The sequence below is a fragment of the Cotesia glomerata genome, unplaced genomic scaffold (assembly GCF_020080835.1).
Source record: "Cotesia glomerata isolate CgM1 unplaced genomic scaffold, MPM_Cglom_v2.3 scaffold_51, whole genome shotgun sequence".
NCBI lineage: Eukaryota > Metazoa > Arthropoda > Insecta > Hymenoptera > Braconidae > Cotesia > Cotesia glomerata.
Window position 1 is genome coordinate 29,793 of NW_025404138.1, and position 20,208 is coordinate 50,000.

The 20,208-nt window shown below is 31.1% G+C and overlaps 4 protein-coding genes across 13 annotated transcripts; 2 read left to right on the plus strand and 2 right to left on the minus strand.

Moving 5' to 3' along the window:
- Positions 1-591: 591 nt before the first annotated feature.
- LOC123274661 (putative RNA polymerase II subunit B1 CTD phosphatase RPAP2) lies at positions 592-3,704 on the minus strand. The gene is made up of 5 exons (XM_044742397.1): positions 3,517-3,704; positions 2,406-2,520; positions 1,130-2,322; positions 888-1,058; positions 592-827 (listed from the first exon to the last, which is right to left on the minus strand). Exons 1-5 carry the CDS (start codon positions 3,582-3,584, stop codon positions 677-679), a joined length of 1,698 nt encoding a protein of 565 aa, XP_044598332.1. The 5' UTR covers positions 3,585-3,704; the 3' UTR covers positions 592-676.
- A 77-nt stretch (positions 3,705-3,781) lies between these two features.
- On the plus strand, positions 3,782-7,782 carry LOC123274662 (phosphatidylserine lipase ABHD16A). Its single transcript, XM_044742399.1, has 9 exons — positions 3,782-3,938; positions 4,004-4,057; positions 4,158-4,468; positions 4,556-4,728; positions 5,535-5,649; positions 5,741-5,876; positions 5,972-6,497; positions 7,285-7,433; positions 7,506-7,782. Exons 1-9 carry the CDS (start codon positions 3,867-3,869, stop codon positions 7,614-7,616), a joined length of 1,647 nt encoding a protein of 548 aa, XP_044598334.1. The 5' UTR covers positions 3,782-3,866; the 3' UTR covers positions 7,617-7,782.
- A 277-nt stretch (positions 7,783-8,059) lies between these two features.
- Positions 8,060-10,501, minus strand: LOC123274660 (ran GTPase-activating protein 1). Its single transcript, XM_044742396.1, has 4 exons — positions 10,129-10,501; positions 8,807-10,044; positions 8,507-8,734; positions 8,060-8,420 (listed from the first exon to the last, which is right to left on the minus strand). The coding sequence occupies exons 1-4, from the start codon at positions 10,241-10,243 to the stop codon at positions 8,202-8,204; spliced, it is 1,800 nt and encodes a 599-aa protein (XP_044598331.1). The 5' UTR covers positions 10,244-10,501; the 3' UTR covers positions 8,060-8,201.
- Positions 10,502-10,870: 369 nt separating this feature from the next.
- LOC123274659 (ubiquitin carboxyl-terminal hydrolase 47) lies at positions 10,871-18,712 on the plus strand. 10 transcript variants are annotated; one of them, XM_044742385.1, is made up of 8 exons: positions 10,871-11,027; positions 11,552-11,625; positions 11,733-11,852; positions 12,691-12,790; positions 13,138-17,090; positions 17,806-17,972; positions 18,130-18,376; positions 18,453-18,712. In XM_044742385.1, exons 4-7 carry the CDS (start codon positions 12,694-12,696, stop codon positions 18,332-18,334), a joined length of 4,422 nt encoding a protein of 1,473 aa, XP_044598320.1. In that variant the 5' UTR covers positions 10,871-11,027; positions 11,552-11,625; positions 11,733-11,852; positions 12,691-12,693; the 3' UTR covers positions 18,335-18,376; positions 18,453-18,712. The 10 variants fall into 10 exon arrangements, with proteins under 10 accessions (XP_044598320.1, XP_044598326.1, XP_044598327.1 ...); XM_044742391.1 differs by having other exon boundaries at positions 11,733-11,811; XM_044742392.1 differs by having other exon boundaries at positions 11,733-11,794.
- Positions 18,713-20,208: the final 1,496 nt, after the last annotated feature.

The following is a 20,208-nucleotide window of genomic DNA, read 5'->3' on the forward strand; positions in this document are numbered from 1 at the left end:
ATATATGCTAAATTAATTTTCATTAATACAGAAATTTTCTTAAAATAAATTTTAAAATTATTTTATTAAAATAAGATAATACTGAAATTAGCCGACGTTTTGAATTTTTTGAAATTTTTTCATTTAAATAATAACTAAAAAATATTTTTTAAAAATTGCAATTATAGTTTTTCAAATTTTTTACAAATGAAATTTTTTTTTAATTATTTTGTAATAATTTTGTCAATAAAAAAATTCTAAAAATTTTTAGAGGTCGGCTAACTTTATTTTCATTAAAATAAGACCAATAACATATTTAATATTGTTTAAAAAAATAATAATTAATGAAAATATTCATATTTAAGTAATAAAAAAAATTATAATACGGAAATTAGCAAACATTTAAAATTTTTTTCATTTTTTTCGTTAATTAAATTAGAACTAAACAAATATTTTTAAAAAATTGCTCTTCTTTGACGAATCTTCTATACATGTGAAATTTTTATTTTTTTGTAATAACACTTTTAATAAGAAAAATTACAAAAATTGTCAGATGTCTGCTAATTTTGTATTCGTAAAAAATCGAATAATTTTTTTAAACCGAAATTTAAATTCCAGTAACACATTTAAATATTTATTTGTACAAAAGTTATTTACATCTTAAAATACGGTTTTCAATTTTATTGCTCAAATAAACTTATTTTTTATTTGACTCAATGATCAATGATTTTATTAAGTTATCTAAATAATCAGATTCTAGATCATAAGATAGTAGAAGCATTGTGATCCGTGAAGCTGCATGTTTTGTTGCCAGCAAAGAGTTAATCAACTCATCATGGAATGCAAGCCTGAAATCATAAAGAAAGATAATCAAATAAGCCCATAATTATAATTTATATTCAACTTACATTTTAATCATAAAAAGACCTACGACCATCCATTCGTTTGTCTTGAACACAATATTTTTTGCAGTGAGATTAAATGTACTGACTATCAACTTGACAGCAGTAATACGTTCCACTGTATAGTCATACTCGATGCCCCCAGGACATGAAAGTGTTTGCAGAAGATCTGGTATCCTGAAAACAGGTAATCAAATGTGAAAATTTCAAACGTGAATTTTTAACTCAAAATCACTAGATCTACTTACACTTTATCGAGTTTTTCAAGGAAAAGTCTTTTCCTCATAGCATTTGGTGCCTGAGCATCAGTCAGCGGTATTACCGTATCACCTTCGTCTTTTTTGTCTTCATTCACGTTGACAGGAGTTTCTATTTCTAGATTACCTTTGAAAAAAGCATTCACTTTAATGACTAGATCATTAGCCTGCTCTTGCAGGACCTCGAAATGTGGAGCAGGTCTCAGATCCATTGGTGCACTAGTTTCTGGCTCTTCCAGATCAATGTCTAATTTATCAAGCCTTTCACACAATCGCGCATATCTCTCTTGGTTTTTAATATTTTTAACGACACTCTGCTTTTCTGTCTTCTCTCCAAGAAGAAATTTAATCGTATGAGCAGTTATCAGTTCTCTGAAATTTTTCTCGAGCCTCTCTGTTAATGGTTCACTAAAAGGTCTCTGTGTTTTTTGTCTTTCTCTCTTTACTCCAGTCTTTGAATCACTATCATTAATATTTCTTTCTCTTGTAATTTTACTAGAAGATTGAATAGAATTATTTGTCAAATTATCACTTCTTACTTCTACTTCATCTCTGAATTTAACAACTTTTTTCAATTTATCTGTTAAGCTATCGATATTGTCTGTTATTCTTCTATCTTTAACATTTAGATTTTTACTTAGTTTTTTATCTTTATTGTTCAACTTTTCTTCATCTCTCTCATCATCTTCCCTGTCTAACTCTTCTTCATTACCATTTTCTCTGTCTAATTCTTCTCCATCTTCATTATCATAATTGATTTCATTTTCTTCCGATTCTTCATCACTCTGACAATCTGTTTTACTACCTTTGAATTTTTTCTTAGGCAAATCATCATGAGTCAACTGAATACCGGCAATGTTTATCTCAATCCCCGGAGTAGTTTCATCCCTCTTAAGAGTACTATTCTCCTTTATTTTAAACGTAGGAATTTCTTCATAATTCCTCAGCCACAGCGGACTTGTCAACATCTGCATCATAATATAAGTCATCGCGTTGTGGCAAGTAAAGCAGCAATAATTTTTCATCTCCTCAATGTCATAAATTTTGTTTCTCACTGCTGATATCGAGTACTTCTTATTGACTACCTTCGTTAGAGGATTGTCACACAAAACATATCCGCATATTTTAGTTATCGCTCTTTCTTCAGCAATATCTTCCATATGCGATCGATTGATATACTGCAACTGTAACAATAAGTAAAATAAAACAATTACTTTCCGGTATTTAAACTAAAGTACCTGACTCTGAAAAAAAAAAAATAACTTACATTATCCAGCATCCACTGAACGTCAACTTGAGGTTCTATAAGTTTTTCAACAATCGACAATGCTTTTGCATCAGATTCTTCTTTTTTCTTCAATAAAATAGCTGTTGGCATAGATCTAAAAAAAATGATGACACTTGAAAATTTTTCGATTTTTATTGAAAAATAAACTCGGTTTATAAAATTATTTTTAAAAGACTGAATTTATAATTTTTTAGATGATACTGAAATCAACAAATATCTGACAATTTTTTTAATTTTTATAACAAATTAATTATGACAAAAAAATATTTTTGAAAATATGCATTTATAATTTTTTTTTAATTTTTACATGTGGAATTTTTTTCATAATTCAATTGAGCATTCATTTGTATTTGTAGTATCGGCTATCCGGTTTTGGAAGGATTTGCCTCCTGAGATTGTAAACGTTCTTAGTTTAGAGACTTTCAAAATTAAATTATTTGATTTTTTATTAAACAATGTATAGTTAAAAATTAGTATGCTGGAAAATAATGTAATAACGTGATATTTATAATAATATGATGTACATTCTTTTTTTAAATGCAATCTGTTTTATATATTTTATTAAAATACTTCAAAATTTATTGTACTTATTTTAACACTATCTATGTATATAAAATTTGCCATTCGGCTTAATGCTTTGGCATTAAAACTAAATAAATAAATTAATAATTTAATTGTTATAAAAATATAAAAATTAATTTAGCAGATATTTAATAATTTTTGTTTTTTAATAAATTATGGCAAAAAAAATTGACAAGTAGAAATTTAAAAAAATCAAAAATCCAATTTTTTAAAATAATTTTTCGGAACAAGCTTGGTTGTTAAAAAAAAATAAAAAAATGGTCAAGTGACTGCTAACTTTAATGTCATTATAAAAATCTAAAAAAATTGTAAGATGTCTATTGATTTCAATGTCATTTTTTTAGAGCTACAGATGGAATTTTTTAAATAAATTTTTTTTGCTATGATTTATTAGTAACACAAAAATTCTAAAAATTATAAGATGTCTTTCAATTTAAAAATCATAAAAAAATTACTCGTTATTAACAAAAATAAAGTAAAGGTTATACATGTAATGTTGTTTACTAACTTGGCAGCTTTTGCAGCTTTTATTTGATTAGCTCGCTTCATTCGAGCTTTACTTGACTTTGTGTTCATTTTCTTTTGATTATTTATTTATGTAAAATTACTATTATGTTTATAAAACGTTGAAAATTTTATTGTTGATGATAAATTTTAAATGACAACTCCACATTCCACTCGCGGATCTCTCTCATAATGAGGACAGTAGTTCTGTTGATAAAATAGAATTTTAGTTGACCAACATAAAATTTCATTTGATATTATTATTGTTGTTATTCGAGTTTACAGGTATAGTTAAAAATCATTTGGTAGTTTGTATTATTGGATTTTATCCAAATAAACATTTAAAATTATACTATGTCTTTATTAAAAACAATTTGGGGATGTTTGTTTAGTCCTCGTCTGTACAAGTACCAAGAAACAACATGGGTAAGTACAAAAAATTAAAAAAATTATTAAAAAATAATTCCTGACAGGTTACATTAAATTAACAGAAGTCATACGAGCCAAATGGTTTTGAACGATGGGGAGATCATGTTGTCACGTCTGTAAGTTATTGATCAATAAATTAATAACAAAACAATAAACTTTATTCAATTATTTACTAAAATATCTGCTATTTTGTTATTTATTTTTATTTTTTTTTAGTTTGCAACATTATGGTCACTGAGCATCTGGGCAGTCCCTATAATATCACCATTTATTTTCCGGCGTAGTAATTCGTTGATCGACAGTGTATATACAATTTCGAGATTCGTTGCTGGTGCTGGAGTTATTTTCATAGTTTCTTTGGCGGTCAGAGGTTATGCTAGAGCTAACAACCCGACTTATTTAAAGTTCATAAAGACCCTGACTAAAGCACAGCAAGCTTACAATCAAGAATCGAAAGAAGCTCTTCTTAAATATGATTTTCAATTTTGGGCATGGCCAGTTGATTTTGAAATTCTTTCAATAAATAGGTACTAAATTAATTTTTCTTTACTTACTCTATTATCTGTATACTTCCCATTTAATTTTTAATATAAAAAAATTTATTTTCTCTGTAGGCCAAATGGAAAAACAAGAATAGTCATCCAAAATTCAAGTAGGCTAGCTAGAAGAGGAGGCAAGGATTTAATAATGGCAGTTCCCTGTAAAATAGTATCTTATATTGTTGCTAATACTGTTGCAATAAGGCTAATGTATCCTGGTAGCTTGACTATTATAAATTTCGCTATGCGTTAGTGTTATTTTTATCTATCACTCGTTTTAGTCATATAGAAGTTAAGGAGGATAGCCACTGTGACGTTCAAAAAAATAGTCGATTTTCGGGAATTTTTTTGACTGGAATAATAAAAGAATTTGGGGATCGGGTTTTTTTTTTTGTTTTATAAAGTATACATTAAAGATTATTCTCCTAAATTTTTATTAAAAAATATCATGCTGTTATAAAGTTATTAGCATTTTTGTGGAGCACCAAAAAAATTTCCCCCTCTATGGTACGATCTCTAACCCAAAAACGGATTATCTAAAACAAAAAAACGAAAAAGCGTTGTAATCTGCATGCATGTGGTTATCGTTGCACGTAGGGGATTTTGAAAATTTGGATTTAAAAAAAATGGCGACATATTAAAAATTTTTTCGTTTTTTTCCTCATTTTTTTGGATTCAAACAGCCCCAAAAAATCTTAAAAATCAAAATTTCAAAAATCCCCTACGTGTAACGATAGCTACTGAGTAGACGAATCGGTTGATATTTATGCAAATTATAGTTCTCATCAGTACAAAAAAAGTAGTTTCGAGAAAAACGCGTTTTCGTCGGAGTACCGCGCGTGTAAAGTCATATGACGCGCTGTCACAAAAATGACTATAACTCGGAAAATATTCGGAATTTTCATACAAAACTCTAAATACATAATTTTGAATATATAAAATTTGATTTAATAAAATTAAAAAAAATTATTTTTTTTGGAATTTCACAGTGGCTATCCCTCTTAACAATTTTTGGCATTGTATTGATTTTTTTTTTCTTTTTTTTAAATTATAGAATCACCAATGCTGCAAGGAAGAATGGATATGCTAGACGCCGGCGGAAGTAGATCAAAGCTACGGACAATAAACAAAAATGACATCGACACGATGTTCATTGATCGACGACACAAGTAGCGTAAACCATGATTTAACTTGGATAATTATTCATTGGATTATTCATTTATTCATGTTGCTTATTATCATATTTAATATGTTCATCAGGTCATCTAACGGTCATATACTGGTAATAACTTGCGAAGGTAACTGCGGGTTTTACGAAACAGGAATTTTAACAACGCCTATGAATAAAGGATACTCTGTTCTCGGATGGAATCACCCTGGCTTTGGCGGAAGTACTGTAAGTAGTAATAGTAATTTATGTGTTTAATGCTCTTTGATTAAGAGTCATAATAAATTTGATTGAATAAATCAAACTTAACTTGTTTAAAACAGGGGTCGCCTTTCCCAGATGCCGAAATTGATGGCATGGAAGCTGTAATGCGTTATGCTGTTGAAAAATTAGGTTTTCCTGAAGAAAGAATCATCGTGTATGGCTGGAGTATTGGTGGTTACACTGCCACGTGGGCTGCGATGAATTACCCTGGTATCCATGGCCTAGTTCTCGATGCGACATTCGACGATGTTCTTCCTCTGGCCATCTCACGAATGCCAGCGGCTATCGATGGCATCGTTCGCACTGTCATCAGAGAATACTTGAACCTGAATGTCATAGAGCAGCTGAAGAGATACGACGGTCGTGTGCTTCTAGTGCGTCGAACTGATGACGAAATAATGTGTACACCAACGAATCATTTGTCGGATAATCGTGGAAATATATTGCTCACTAAATTACTTATGTACCGGTATCCTAATCTGTTTGCTAACTGCCCAGAAAGTCAAGAAGTCTTGAAGAAATACCTGGAGAATCCTACTAGTGATGCTAGTAATTCGACTATATCTCTTGCTGTCAGGACTCGTGGTAAGTTAAGGGGGAAAACCACTGTGACGGTCGAAAAAAAAGGTGATTTTCGGGAATTTTTTTGACAGGGAAAATAAAGGAAATTGGGGATCGGATTTTTTTTATTTTATTAAGGGTATATTAAAGATTATTACCCTAAATTTTTATTAAAAAATATTTAATTATTACAAAGTTATTAACAATCTCTTAGAGCACTAGAAAAAATTTCCCCCCTCTATGGTCGCATCGAGAATTCAAAAACGGATCATCTGAAAATAAAAACCCAAATTGCTTTTTAATCAGTAAGGGTGTAGTTATCGTTGCACGTACAGAATTTTTAAAATTTTAATTAAAAAAAAATGGCGACTGATTGAAAATTTTCGCATTATTTTTAGTGTTTTTTTTTTTTGTTTTAACCCGGCTAAAAAAATCTTTAAAATCAAAATTTTTAAAATTCCGTATGTGCAACGATAACTACATCCTCACTGATTAAAAAGCAATTTGGGTTTTTATTTTCAGATGATCCGTTTTTGAGTAATCGATGTGGCCATGGAGGGGGGAATTTTTTTTAGTGCTCTACGAGATTGTTAATAACTTTCTAATAATTAAATATTTATTAATAAAAATTTAGGGTAATAATCTTTAATTTACCCTCAATAAAATAAAAAAATCAAATCCCCAAATTCCTTTATTTTCTCTGTCAAAAAAATTCCCGAAAATCATCATTTTTTTCGACCGTCACAGTGGTGTTTCCCCTTAATAAATTATAAGCACGTAGATAATAGTTTACGATGAAATATTTTTTTAGGGTTTTTCAGCAATGGAATGCCTCTCAATGAGAGTTTGTGTATAGCAAAAATAACCAATAGTTTGACGAAAAATACACCAGCTACCTATCCATCGAGTTTGGGGGAAGATTGTGATACTGTGACAAAACAACAGCTTGTTATTTATCTTGTAAGTGGAAATAAGTATTATTTATATTTTTTTTTTTATGGAAATTTTTTATAAAATTTTTATTTATCGTAGGCAAATAAATACATGGAGGACCAGGTATCGCAACATTGCTCTCCACTTATTACTGAACTGTTTCACCCTGGTTGGGATCCTCTAAGCACATTTAAGCTCAGAGCAACGTAATGATAATGATTAAACTGATAATTGAATTCTCATAATTATGTGATTTTTTAAACAAATCAGGGAAGACAAATTATCTTCCTAATTTCCTTTATCGCATTTTTCGTTCAGAATTTTAAAAAACTGTGTGGTGTGCATTATAAATTATAAATATTTATTTCCATGAGAGTTGGTAGTTAAAAATAAATTAAAATTTTTAATTACATAAATTATGATTATTATTATTAAAATTACTATGGCAATGGAATTTAATATTTATATTTAAAAAACATTTTTTTGGATGTTTGTCATCATAATTTTTTTAACGCACATAAAATATGAAAAAAACACGACAAGAGTATTTATATTTAAATATTTTCACAATTTAGAATTCATAAAATAATATTTGAAAATGTAGAGAATATTTATGAAAAATAATTATCAATATATAAATTTTTTAACACGTATTTAAAAGATATTGATCTCACGCAATTTTAAGAATTTATTGATAATAAATATAAATCTCTGTGATAACACTGCATTCAGTATTTATAAGTAAAAATTTTTCTTTTGTAAATGCACTCACTCAAAAAAAATTTATTCATTTTTTTATGTAGCTTGTAATCTATCCAAAGTGGTTTTTAAAGACATCTTTACGTCGTAGCACGGATCATAGGTTTTGCTCTTAGCTGGGAATGATCTTTCAATTAAGAGCTTCAACATAGCTCTAGTTAATGGTGGAAAATAATCTTGTTGGCTTACTTTCTCAAGTGCTTTAAAACATCCTTCCAAATTCCAATCAGCTTTATTTGAATTTTTATTTTCACCCTGCAACAAAAAAAATTTATTAATTAATATAAACAACTGACCACCTGATAAATAATTATTCACAGTTTAACTCAAATAATAATTACCTTGATGAGTCCTAGGTAAACCAGAAGATTATTATTGACATAAGACATCTGATTATTAGTCGTCGCGTAATCAAAGAGATGAGAGTACAATTGATCAGTCAATTTTTCAGCTTCAACTCTAATGTCTCCATATCCACTTCCACATAAAGCTGATACTTTCATGGCAACGGGTAGCAATTCATCAATATACTGTAAAGGATCTTGAGAATTTTTTTCAATTGCAATACTCTGTAACAAATAATTTATATTTCATATTTTACTCTACCAAAAATCCTAAAAAAAAAATTGATCAACACATACCTTAACATGCTCTAAGAGTTTGCTGGCTCTGTCGCCTTCGAGCAGCAAAAAATTTTCTCCAGTAGGTTCTTTCAAAAATTCCTTAACACTTATCGGTTTTTTGGGTTTAGGAATAGTAGACATTTGAATATTCGTATTAACTTTGACTGTTCCATTTTCTTTATCATCATCCTCGCTACCTTCTTTCTCAGTATCTTCGCCATCTTCACCGTCACCCTCAGAATCTTCATCTTCTTCACCACTCACTTCGTCATCAGTCGCGTCTTCCTCAAGCTGTTCCAATGATTCAATTCTGTCGTAATTTTTCAAGGATTGACGCAAAGCGTTTCTACCAGCTTCGCCAAAAGCATTCCCGTCTAGCTGTAAAGTCGCCAGCTGGGTCTTGTCAATCGTAGCTCTGGCCAGCGATTCTACAGCTCTCGTTTTTATTTCATTAAACGCCAGATTAAGTTCTACCAAAGAGGTGTGATTGCCTTGAATTCCCAAAGCATCAGCAATTACCATTGCTCCTTTAGTTTTTAGCAGACAATCTCCCAGATTCAAAGTCTCCAGAGCAGGAAAATTAGACAGAACATCTGCAAGAGCTTGAGCACCTTTAGGACCCACAGTGTTGTCATTTAAATTCAAAATTTTTAATCCTGGATTAACTGACAGCCCAGTTGCCAGTGCAGAAACTCCCGGATGGTAAATTCCATTTTGAGGCATTACAACTTCTTCGAGTGTTCCAAGCTTAGCGAAGACACCAGCCAAAGCCGTGGCTCCCTCGTTCTCCAGACGATTACGCCCTGCAATGAAAACTTTAAGCGCAAAAGGCTTCGCTTCCTTAGAGCTGTTGGCATGACAATCCAGCAGAGCTTTCGCCAGCATTTTTCCACCGGATATTCCCAGACCATTGTTGTTAAGTCTCAGCGCCTGTAGCGTGTAACACGTGCTTGAACTCAATAATGCAGCAAGCCCTTGAACTCCAATCGGCCCAAATGCATTATCACTGAGATCCAGTTCAACCAAGTGTGCTCCAGCGATATTCAACCCGTCTCCCAAGTACTCTAGGGCCTTCGGAATCTCTGTTTTCATTCTGCCGGTAAACATGTCTTTCCACAATGCTCGTTTCAAAGCACCACCATGGCTCGCCAGGGTTTCCGATAACGCTTTAGCAGCATCCGGGCCCAGAGTGTTACCTTCTAAGTCTAAATAGTCCAATCGAGGACATTTTTTTATCTCCTCGCACACATCCTCAGCTGAAATTTTTTTAGGTTATGTTTGAAATTGTGAAAATTATTAAAATTATAACACAAAATAAGTGATTAAATAAATGTACGTACCATCTTTTTCAGAGTTTAATTTTAGTGATTTACCATTAAATGAAACTCCGGTCTCATTATTTGTAGCAGTAACTTCCAACTCGTGTTGAAGCTCTCCAAAATTGAACGAAGTCATTGTTTGAAAGTTAGTTTTATTTTTTTCTCACTTAAATTATTGAAAGTGGAAATAATTAAAGACGGAAAATTAGCAAAATAATTGAATTAATAATGAAATGTTTATAATGAAATTTAATGACTGCGTAGAAAATGTATACAACAACGTAATCACGTTTTCACTGAGCGGGAAAAAACGGAAAATAAACTAATGATGCTTTGTTTGTGTTTTCGAATGAAATTCATTTCTACCAACGTTCGTTTATTTTTGTCAACTGTCAACACTACTTTCGGTGACTTGCTGATAATTTCAAATATGTAGACTATACACTGTGTACAGTCTCTGTATTCAAAGCAAAGTATCAAGAAAAAAATATTTTCTAGGTTCAGAAATCCCTCGTTTTAGCGTTCCAGTCGCATGTGCAATGTGCGCGATTAATTTAAATAAATTTATTCACAATAAATATTATTGGAATTAAAATAATATTCATTAATTAATAGTATGTAAATTTTTTTTTTTATTATAATTTTTCCTAGAATTTTAAAATTCAATTTTCGAAGAATGGAAAAATTTTAACCCGACTAACTTCAAGGTGATGATAAAATTCCACGCCAGCTGCTGGGAAACTTGTGTAGATAAAATTAATGGCGGGCGCATATTTTTATCAAGAGTCTCTTGTATGCTTGTTATATGTTCTTATAGAGTGAGAGATAGGGTAAGACCCAAAACCAGTAAAACATCATTTTTTTTACTTATATTATTTTTATTAATGGTTACAACTACACATGTGTCAATAAAATATTCGGTAAGAATAATATCTAAATAAATGTCAATTGCTAAAACAATGTTTTCTATTCAGCACAACTGTTCGCTTAAAATAAATTAATTATTTTAATTTCCCAGAGGATTTTATTTAGTCATCTTGCTAAATGCATGTTCATGCTTAAAAAACGTACGTAATATTTTATTCAATCTATCCTCATTCTATTGACACGAGTCTCGTCGTCATTACAAATCTATATTCAGCCATTTCACGTTTACTTTATTTTAATTCTTATCCGATTTCCATCACCGACATTTTACACCTTTTAAGTATCTTTTGTTATATGTCCGCATATTTAAAAACTTATTTGTTTAAGATAAAAAACGTTATAATAACAATTGTTTCAACTTCGTCAATACTGTCTTGAAAGTTGCACATAATCAATTGCCTATTGTTTAAAATATTACATACGTTTTTTTTTCATTTATTTATTTATCATTGTCATTAAAAAATAAATAATTAAATAATTGATAAACTAACTAATTATTACGTGTTTAATTAAACAGTATTCATGCAGTCCTTGAACTCGGTAAATCTGCAGGTGTCAATTAGATAATGGTTTTTTATTTCAATTGAAATCGTAAGTATGCTTAATTTATTTATTTAAATTTTAAAGTAATGATTATAAATAAATTTTAAATTAATTATAAATATGTGGGTAGTAAATTATTGATGAAATATTTTTAGATGGTATTTTTTGAGTGGATTCAACTTTGACCCAGAGAATTGCTGAGGAATTTGATCAGAACGTAAGAAATAAGCCCAGGTGGTTATGATTGCTGGAAAGTAATGACAGCAAATGGATAAGTAAGTGTGGAAGATGAATGAGTTTGTGAAATAATTGAAAAATTTTTTGTTACTGAAAGTTGTAACTAAAATTTATACAGACACTAGCTTTATATTTGGAAATATAAATCTATATATACATAACTAGGAAATACACAGGACAGTATTAGTATTGCATATTATGCATATACTTCTTGTGTATTGAATTAGAAAGAATAATTAAAGAAAGACTGAAAGAGGGATGTAGTACATTTTCCAAGTCTTGGTTTAGACATTCTAAATTTAGAACATAGCTGACTTGATTCTCTACCACGCTTACAAAATAATATATAACATACTGAGAGTAGTGCCGTGCTAAACAAACGAGTGAGATCTTCTTGTGGATTTAACTCTCCAACGACGGGGCATAGATCTCACACTAATTTTCTACCTTTCTGATGGCTCACTGCCAAATTTCAACGAGTTTAACCGAGAATTATCGATAAAATTCTTTTTTTATTTATTTATCTTTTTGTTTTAACTTAACCGTATCGTACTATTACATTTTTAACGTGTTTATTTTACTTCAATACGTTGAGACGTTTAATTGTTTTGGTTTGTTCATTTTATTTAATTTAACTTTATTTTTATATTCTTTTTTTTTTAATTGTTGCATGCTCATTTCTGAGCAGGTGCAAATTATTTATTATATTTATATTTAAATTAGAGTAATGAAACGAAGAAATCTATGTATATGTTTGTTGTACGTTTAAAAGTAGTGACGAAATTAAACTAAATGTGATGTAGTTTTAAGTGGGAAACTTATTTTTAAATAATTTAATTTTATTGTACTAACTTCAGACATTTTATGTGTCTACAGACGATGGTGGTGGTAGCTGGTGAAGGTATTGGAGATGTTGTCCATGATATCCCACTTTGTAATGTGACAAAAGATAAAGATTCGCATAGAACAGTACCTGGTAAATTTTTTTTAATTCATTTATGCTTGTAATATTGTTGTGAGATTTACATCGTGCATTTATTTTTTATTTTACTTACATTTTTCAAATTAATTAAAAAAAAAAAAAAAAATTATTTAGATACCAAATCATTACTATAAACAACACTACTTGTATTGTTTTATTGATAAATTTATGAATAACAAATAAACAGCAATTGATTTTCTGCTTAAAAATAATTTATTCTATTATTTACATTAAAAAAAAAAAAAAAAATAATAAATAAATAATTGTTTTGATCAATCTGCTGAAAATTAATCCCAAATAAACTAAAATACAAAATTTTAATTGATGATAATTGTTTACAGAATTAGAAGATTGTAGTGACCCAAACAAAATGAAGACAAAGATAAAAATCAAGAAGACAATAGTAGTAGTGGCTGGTGAAGCTAAATTTCCGGCGAAAATTATCGACACGGAAAATAATTTAATAGCCGATTATTCGGTGCTACTGATGGCGCCGAACTCGATCGTGAGCCAAGTCAGGCAGGCGGTTTCGATCTGCTGCAAAGACTCACCCTCAATTGACAAATTCAATTTGTATCTAACGCAGGGAGAAAATCATTTTCCGCTGGACGACATGACCAAGACCCTGGACGATTACGGCGTTAATTTCGACTCACCAAAAGTCAACGAAGCGAGTGGGCAGCTTACTTTTGAGCGACATAACAACGATTGCAAGTATGAGTACAGTAGCACCGAGGATGTCTACCTAGAGTTCAAGCTTTATTACGAGGAACAGAAGCATTTGCTGAACATCAGTTTTCTTGTCTCTAAGGCGACCTGGGTAGAAGACTTGATAGCCAACATAAAAGAACATGTCAATTTTCTTTTCGATAACAAAAATACTGTGAAATTCACACTCTTGTACAGTGGAATCTCAATATCTTCATTTAAATCGTATCACAATACAACGATAGGTGAATTTGGTTTTGATTTTTCAAAATCAGCCGAGGTGATACTTAAACTTCGAGTGTGTACCACTCCCAACTGGGAGGACAGTCACTCTCCGACGAGGAACAGAAGAAACGCTAGCACAACCGATGGGTTTGATTATTCAGCCGCGTTACGTGGTGCAGATGACTCAGGACTCAGTCAAAACAAAGAAAGTGATAGTAGACCCACATCGAACAACAAAACAGTAAAAAATGAAATGGAACGTTTCAGTCCATCTGGTAATTTTTCAGGATCGCCAAAAGTTGAGCGTAAATATGTCACCGAGCGCAAGTCAGACATATCTTATGTCGGTCTTGTTAATCAAGCGATGACTTGTTATTTGAACAGTCTTCTTCAGGCGCTTTATATGACACCAGAATTTCGCAACGCCCTCTACAACTGGGAGTATGTAGAGGGTTCCGAGAAAGACGAGGCTAACAGCATCCCTTACCAATTACAAAAATTATTTCTGAATCTCCAAACATCGCAAAAGACTGCGGTAGAAACTACTTCGTTGACTAAGAGCTTCGGGTGGGATTCGACAGAGGCTTGGCAGCAGCATGACATTCAGGAACTTTGTCGCGTTATGTTTGACGCTCTAGAGCAAAAGTTTAAAAACACTGAGCAAGCTGACCTGATAAACAGATTCTATGAAGGTAAAATGATTGATTATGTCAAGTGTCTGGAGTGTCAAATGGAAAAATCCCGCGAAGATACTTTCCTAGACATCCCGCTGCCTGTAAAACCATTTGGCAGTACTGTCGCTTATAACAGTGTTGAGGAAGCTCTCAGAGGGTTCGTACAGCCGGAAACTCTTAATGATACTAATCAGTATTTTTGTGAAAATTGCAACAAAAAATGTGACGCTCACAAGGGGCTCAAATTTACAAAGTTTCCTTATTTACTAACGTTACATCTAAAAAGATTTGATTTCGATTATCAAACATTTCACCGCATTAAGTTAAACGATAAGGTTACTTTTCCAGATATTCTTAACTTAAATTCGCTGATACCCTCGTCAGCGTCGCTGGACGACAACGAAGCTGACTCGCCACTGTCTGAAGAAGTTGACGAGTGTCTTCCCTGCGAAAATGGGTTCACTTCAGGGGAGCCAACACCTTCCAGCAGCGAGCAGAATGACGACGAGGGTATTGATATGAATAACGCATCGACGTCGAGCGTTAACAGTCAAGAAAACGATCGCAATCGCAACAATAAAAATCCTCCAGGTCCTTATAAATATGAACTCTTCTCGATAATGATCCACAGCGGCAGTGCAGGAGGTGGACATTACTATGCGTACATAAAGGACTTTAAAACTCAAGAGTGGTTGTGCTTCAATGATCAAAATGTGTCTCCGATAACTCATGACGACATTCAAAAGTCTTACGGCGGTGGTCCCAGCCGAGTCTACTACAGCGGGGCTTACAGCAGCAGTACCAACGCTTACATGCTCATGTACCGGCAAATTGATCCAGAGAGAAACGCTTTACCAATGCAGGTCAATGATTTTCCTAAGCATATTCAGGAGGTGTTGAGAAAAATGAAAGAACAAGAAGAGCGAAGGAATGCCGAGAATTCTATGAACTATCAAAAATTCCAAATTTTCTGTCACCATCCTAAAGAAAAAAAACGTATAAACACAAAAATATATTTGTTTGAGGAAAATGAATCTTTGTCAGATCTAACAAAAAACGCTTATGATCAACTTAATCTTAAAGACTATGTAGATTTGAACCAATGTCGTCTCGTTGCTTATGATCCGGAACCTGATTTTATACAGCGCAGTTTTGAGGGTGCTGAACAGAAAAGTATTGCTTCGATAACGCAGTCATCTGGCTCGTACCAAACTATTTCATCGCCGTACAATTTGCTCATGGAGATAAAAAATAAGAATGATAAGTTCAAAGTGTATCATCCTGGTGAAATAGCAACTAAAGTCTTCCTTGTTAATGTTAATTCTCACAGGATCGTCGACGGACCAGTTAGTGTCCGTGTGAAGACCAGCGCGACACTTACTGATTACTGTAAATTAGTTGCGGAAGCTTTTAACCAAAAGCCCTTCTCGATGCACATTGTGCTTATGAAGAACAATACTAACAGTATTGTGCTTCAAGAAAACGATTCTCATCCGCTAGAATACAAAGGTTTCACTAGCGGGTGCAAAGTCTTTGTGTCCTCGCACTTGGACTCGAATCCTCTGAAAAAGTTCACCGAGTCGACGCTCAAGGCCATGGTGGAATCCTTCGCTAACATTATTGTTCTGAATATCGAGCTCCCGGATATGAGGAACGAGGTCTTGAAGGAGCTCAATATTCAGCTGTTGGAGTCCAAAAAGGAGGCTAAAGATGAAAAAGTTATGGCAAATGGTTTACCGATCAGCAAACCGGTGGTTAATGGTGAGTCGGGTGTTAATGCTGAGAAACACGATATTGTAGATGGAGAAGTCCAGAAGTCGGGTGAAGATGAGCCTACTGGGTGGAACTCACTGCAAGCTGAAGGCGAAGAATGGCAGGAGAGAAGCACTTCAGAGGACAGCAGTCTCAGTGACAGCGACAGGACTCTGGTTGGTGATGCGTCCGAAGACGACGAGACGAGCAATGTCATTCAAGATTTATTTACACCCACCCGAGAAAACTGGGGGGTAGATGATCAAGTAGATTACTGCTTTAAGGTTAAAAGTAAACCTGGGAGTTCCCCCGACCAGATTCAGCTGCTGGTTGACCAGCACATCACCATGGAGTCTCTGAGGAAACACTTGGAGCAGTATATTAGAATACCACTGGAGTGCTTTAAAGTAATCCAACAGACTAACAACACCGAGGATATTAAATTCATGCGTCCAAGATCAACACCGCGCAGTTTCGAAGACGGCCAGACGCTTACTATACAGCTGGATCGCGCGCTCAGAGACGGAGAGTTTAAAGTTAAGCTTCATTATCTGTGGGTGGGCTACATGACTAGGCCTACCGAGTACAACTTAGTGGGCGAGTGGATTGTCTCGAAAGAAGCCACGGTGGCCCAGACTAAAAAAGAAATAATTGAAGATCTTAAAGCCAATAGCAACATTGATGTGTCTTATGAGAAATGTCGACTGAGAAAAAAATTTTCTGCCACGCCGTCAAAGGTCTTGTTCGATCACCAGAAGTTCAAAGATATCGAGCTTATTAATCAAGAGCTGATTGTTCAAGAGCTGCCGGACAAAGATAATGTTACTGATCCCAATCAGATTGTTATCAATGCTATCAAGTTTCTGGTTCAGGATTCTGTCGAGTCGTATGAAATCGCTCTGAGCAACAATACTTTGAGTGAATTGGCTACTAAGGTTTGTAGTTTTTTTTTATTTTTTGCACGACTCATGATGCGAAGCATCAGAGAGTTATTTACGATCGAAAAATTTGTTTTGCCTCGATTTCGCAACTATTTAATTAATTACATGATTGGTAATTCACGTAGGCTAATTAATTTGCGCATCATTAAATAATTTAATGGTGATTAATTCTGTCACTGGTAAAAATTAATTTAAAATAATAGAACCAGATAAAAATATCAAAATAGTTAAAAAAAAATTCCTGTCAACACAATTTTCCGTTTGTAACACGATAATTTACGTAAAAATTCACGAATTCAATTATTTTTTTTTATTAATTTGGCATCTACTTTGCGGAGATTATCATTGAAGATGGTTATTTTATTTAGTGTTGTTTAATTGTTATTAATGAAAAACTAAAATTAATGAAAAAAAATACACTCAGTGCGCATAATCAGTTTAAAACACCGCACGATATTTAAAATGAAAAAATAAAAAAAATAAATTGTATTTTAAAGTAATAAAAAAAAAAAAAACCAACAAACAATAGTAAATTGCAAAAGTAATATTTATATAAAATAAAAAAAAATATTTTTTCAGAACATTAATTATTTTTTTTTTTATTTATCGAACAAATGAGCACTATGAATCGTGCACTTTTAGATTTGCCAAACTTTTTTTTTAAATTTTTTCATTGGTGTGATTATTTATTTTTGATATTTATTTTCAGCTAGCGGAATTAACGGGTATCAATGCAGAAAATTTAAATTTTGTTAAACTTGATTGGATTAATTACGGAGGTTATGCTGATGCCATTGATAGTTATAAATGGATCAATTTGAACGATGAGTCCTGGAATTTATCGACGCTTGAAGATGGAGCACTTATTTATTACAAGTAAGTTATTTTTTTTCGTTAAAGTATTCAATTTTTCTGATTCTTTTGAGTACTTTATTTTATAAAAGAAAAGTATTGATAAGAATATTTATTTAAAAAACTTTATTTGTATGTTTTTTTAAAAATTAATTATTAATAATTAAATAATTAAATACAGAGATGGTACGGAAGAAAACAATTATTCGTCGAATGAAGATGATGACAAATCAAAACAAAATACATTCGACGAGCGACGATTAGCACTGGATTCAAATGTGAACAACATGAGAGATAAAACCCGTAGATTTAGATTCTGCAAAGAATCTAGTTACAATAGCCCGCGACGTGAACGTGCACTTAAAATATACTTTGATAATAAATGATCTTCTTGTAACTTGTGGGCATAGCGTCTGCAGTTAAGCGAGGTAATTATTTAAATAATTGTCAAGTATTTTAAAAGTAAATAATTTATCTTTAAAAATAAAATAATTATTTTTTCAGTGCCTGTTTTGAACCAAGAGCGTCAGTATCAATCCAAAATTTAATTTGATGTTCTCGGTAATATAATTTAATTATGTTAACGTTAACAAATCAAGAATATCAAGTAGATTCGTCGCCCATATCCCACGATTGTTTGTTATTATTTAATCGTGGTAAAGACGTATCTAGCGATTAAAATATCCGGCCACTTTGCTGTCTGAAAAATCATACAATTTGATAATACATAAGCTTCAATAAAAATCAATAATTATTTAATTAAACAGGCTTTATTTAATAAAAAATTTTATATTAACAAAAAAATTATTGCATTTAAAAATCGCGCAGTTATTTAAGAAATGAAAAAACAAATTTACCTAAAATCGAGCTTACTGTTGTATTCCCAAAGAGTTGAAGCAATAGTATAAGATACAGCAATTTCTAAATTTATCATTTAATTATAATTACTTTGATCTTTAAATCAACGAAATATTATTATGATCATTATTTAAAATAAAAATACTGATCGAGTTTAAAAATAAATACGGCCGTTGGCGATCTCCTATTTTCTCTATGTACCATACGCTGTAGTTACAAATGAAAATTATATTTATGATAAAAAAAAAAAAAAAAAAAATAACGATGAAGAAAAGATAAATTAAACTTGAAAATAGTGTAACTGTAAGTGTTTAAGTATTTTGAACATATACCAGAGTAATACCTTTATATCTTTTTTTTTTTTACGCTGACCAATGTACTGTTTGTTTTCCTCACCAGATTTTACGCTGTTTTCTTTATTATTTAATTTATTCACAACCGCGTTAAATCTGGTGGCTTGTGTAAATAATTAGTGTACTATCAGCTTGTTAGAAAGTACTCATAATTATTTTTATTAATTATTTAAAGAAACAAAAATGTCATTTTTCTTTTGCTAATTATTTTTTTTGTCACTCTCGACTTTTATTAATCACTAGAGATGTTTAATAAACGAGATTGTTATTAGTTAATTAAAAATTACTGTGCGAGCTAGCACAAATAGTACGTATTAGTGGGATGAAATATTAAAATTTACTAATTTAAAATAGCAGCACTTTTGCATGTTAATTATTTATTTATAAGAAGAGTTTAAGAGTCGCGAGAATGCAATCAGTTATACTTACAATTATTATTACTTATTATTATTATTATTAAATAAAATTGTTTGTTATTAAACTCTGAAGTTTTAATTAGTTAAAAAAAGAAAAAAAAAATCATAACGTAAGGTGAGAAAGAATATATTTTATTTTATGTACAGTTTTTCCTCACAATCTTCTAAGTTGAATACGTATATTTTCTATTAGATAAATTACATTTATTGGCTTCTTATATCATTTTACAAACATTGATTTTTTATTTTTTTTTTTCAATTGTAAAACATTTTTACGTTCATTTTCTGCGTTACATTGGTCATTAAAGTTTTAAAACAATAAAAAAAAATGATAATAAATATGAGAATTAAAAATGTTGAGGCTTTGACTTTTGTAAAATAAATTTTGAAATTTATCTTAAAACCTCGTGTGCTCTAATCTTATTTATCGATGACTATTTTTAGTACAATATTTAATTATAATATTATTATTATTATTATCATTATTATTATTATTATTATTATTATTATTATTATTATTATTATTATTATTATTATTATTAATTCTAATATTATTATAATTATTATTATCAATATTATTATAATTATTATTATTATAAAAACATTTGTTTATTCTGACACACTGTTCTTTAT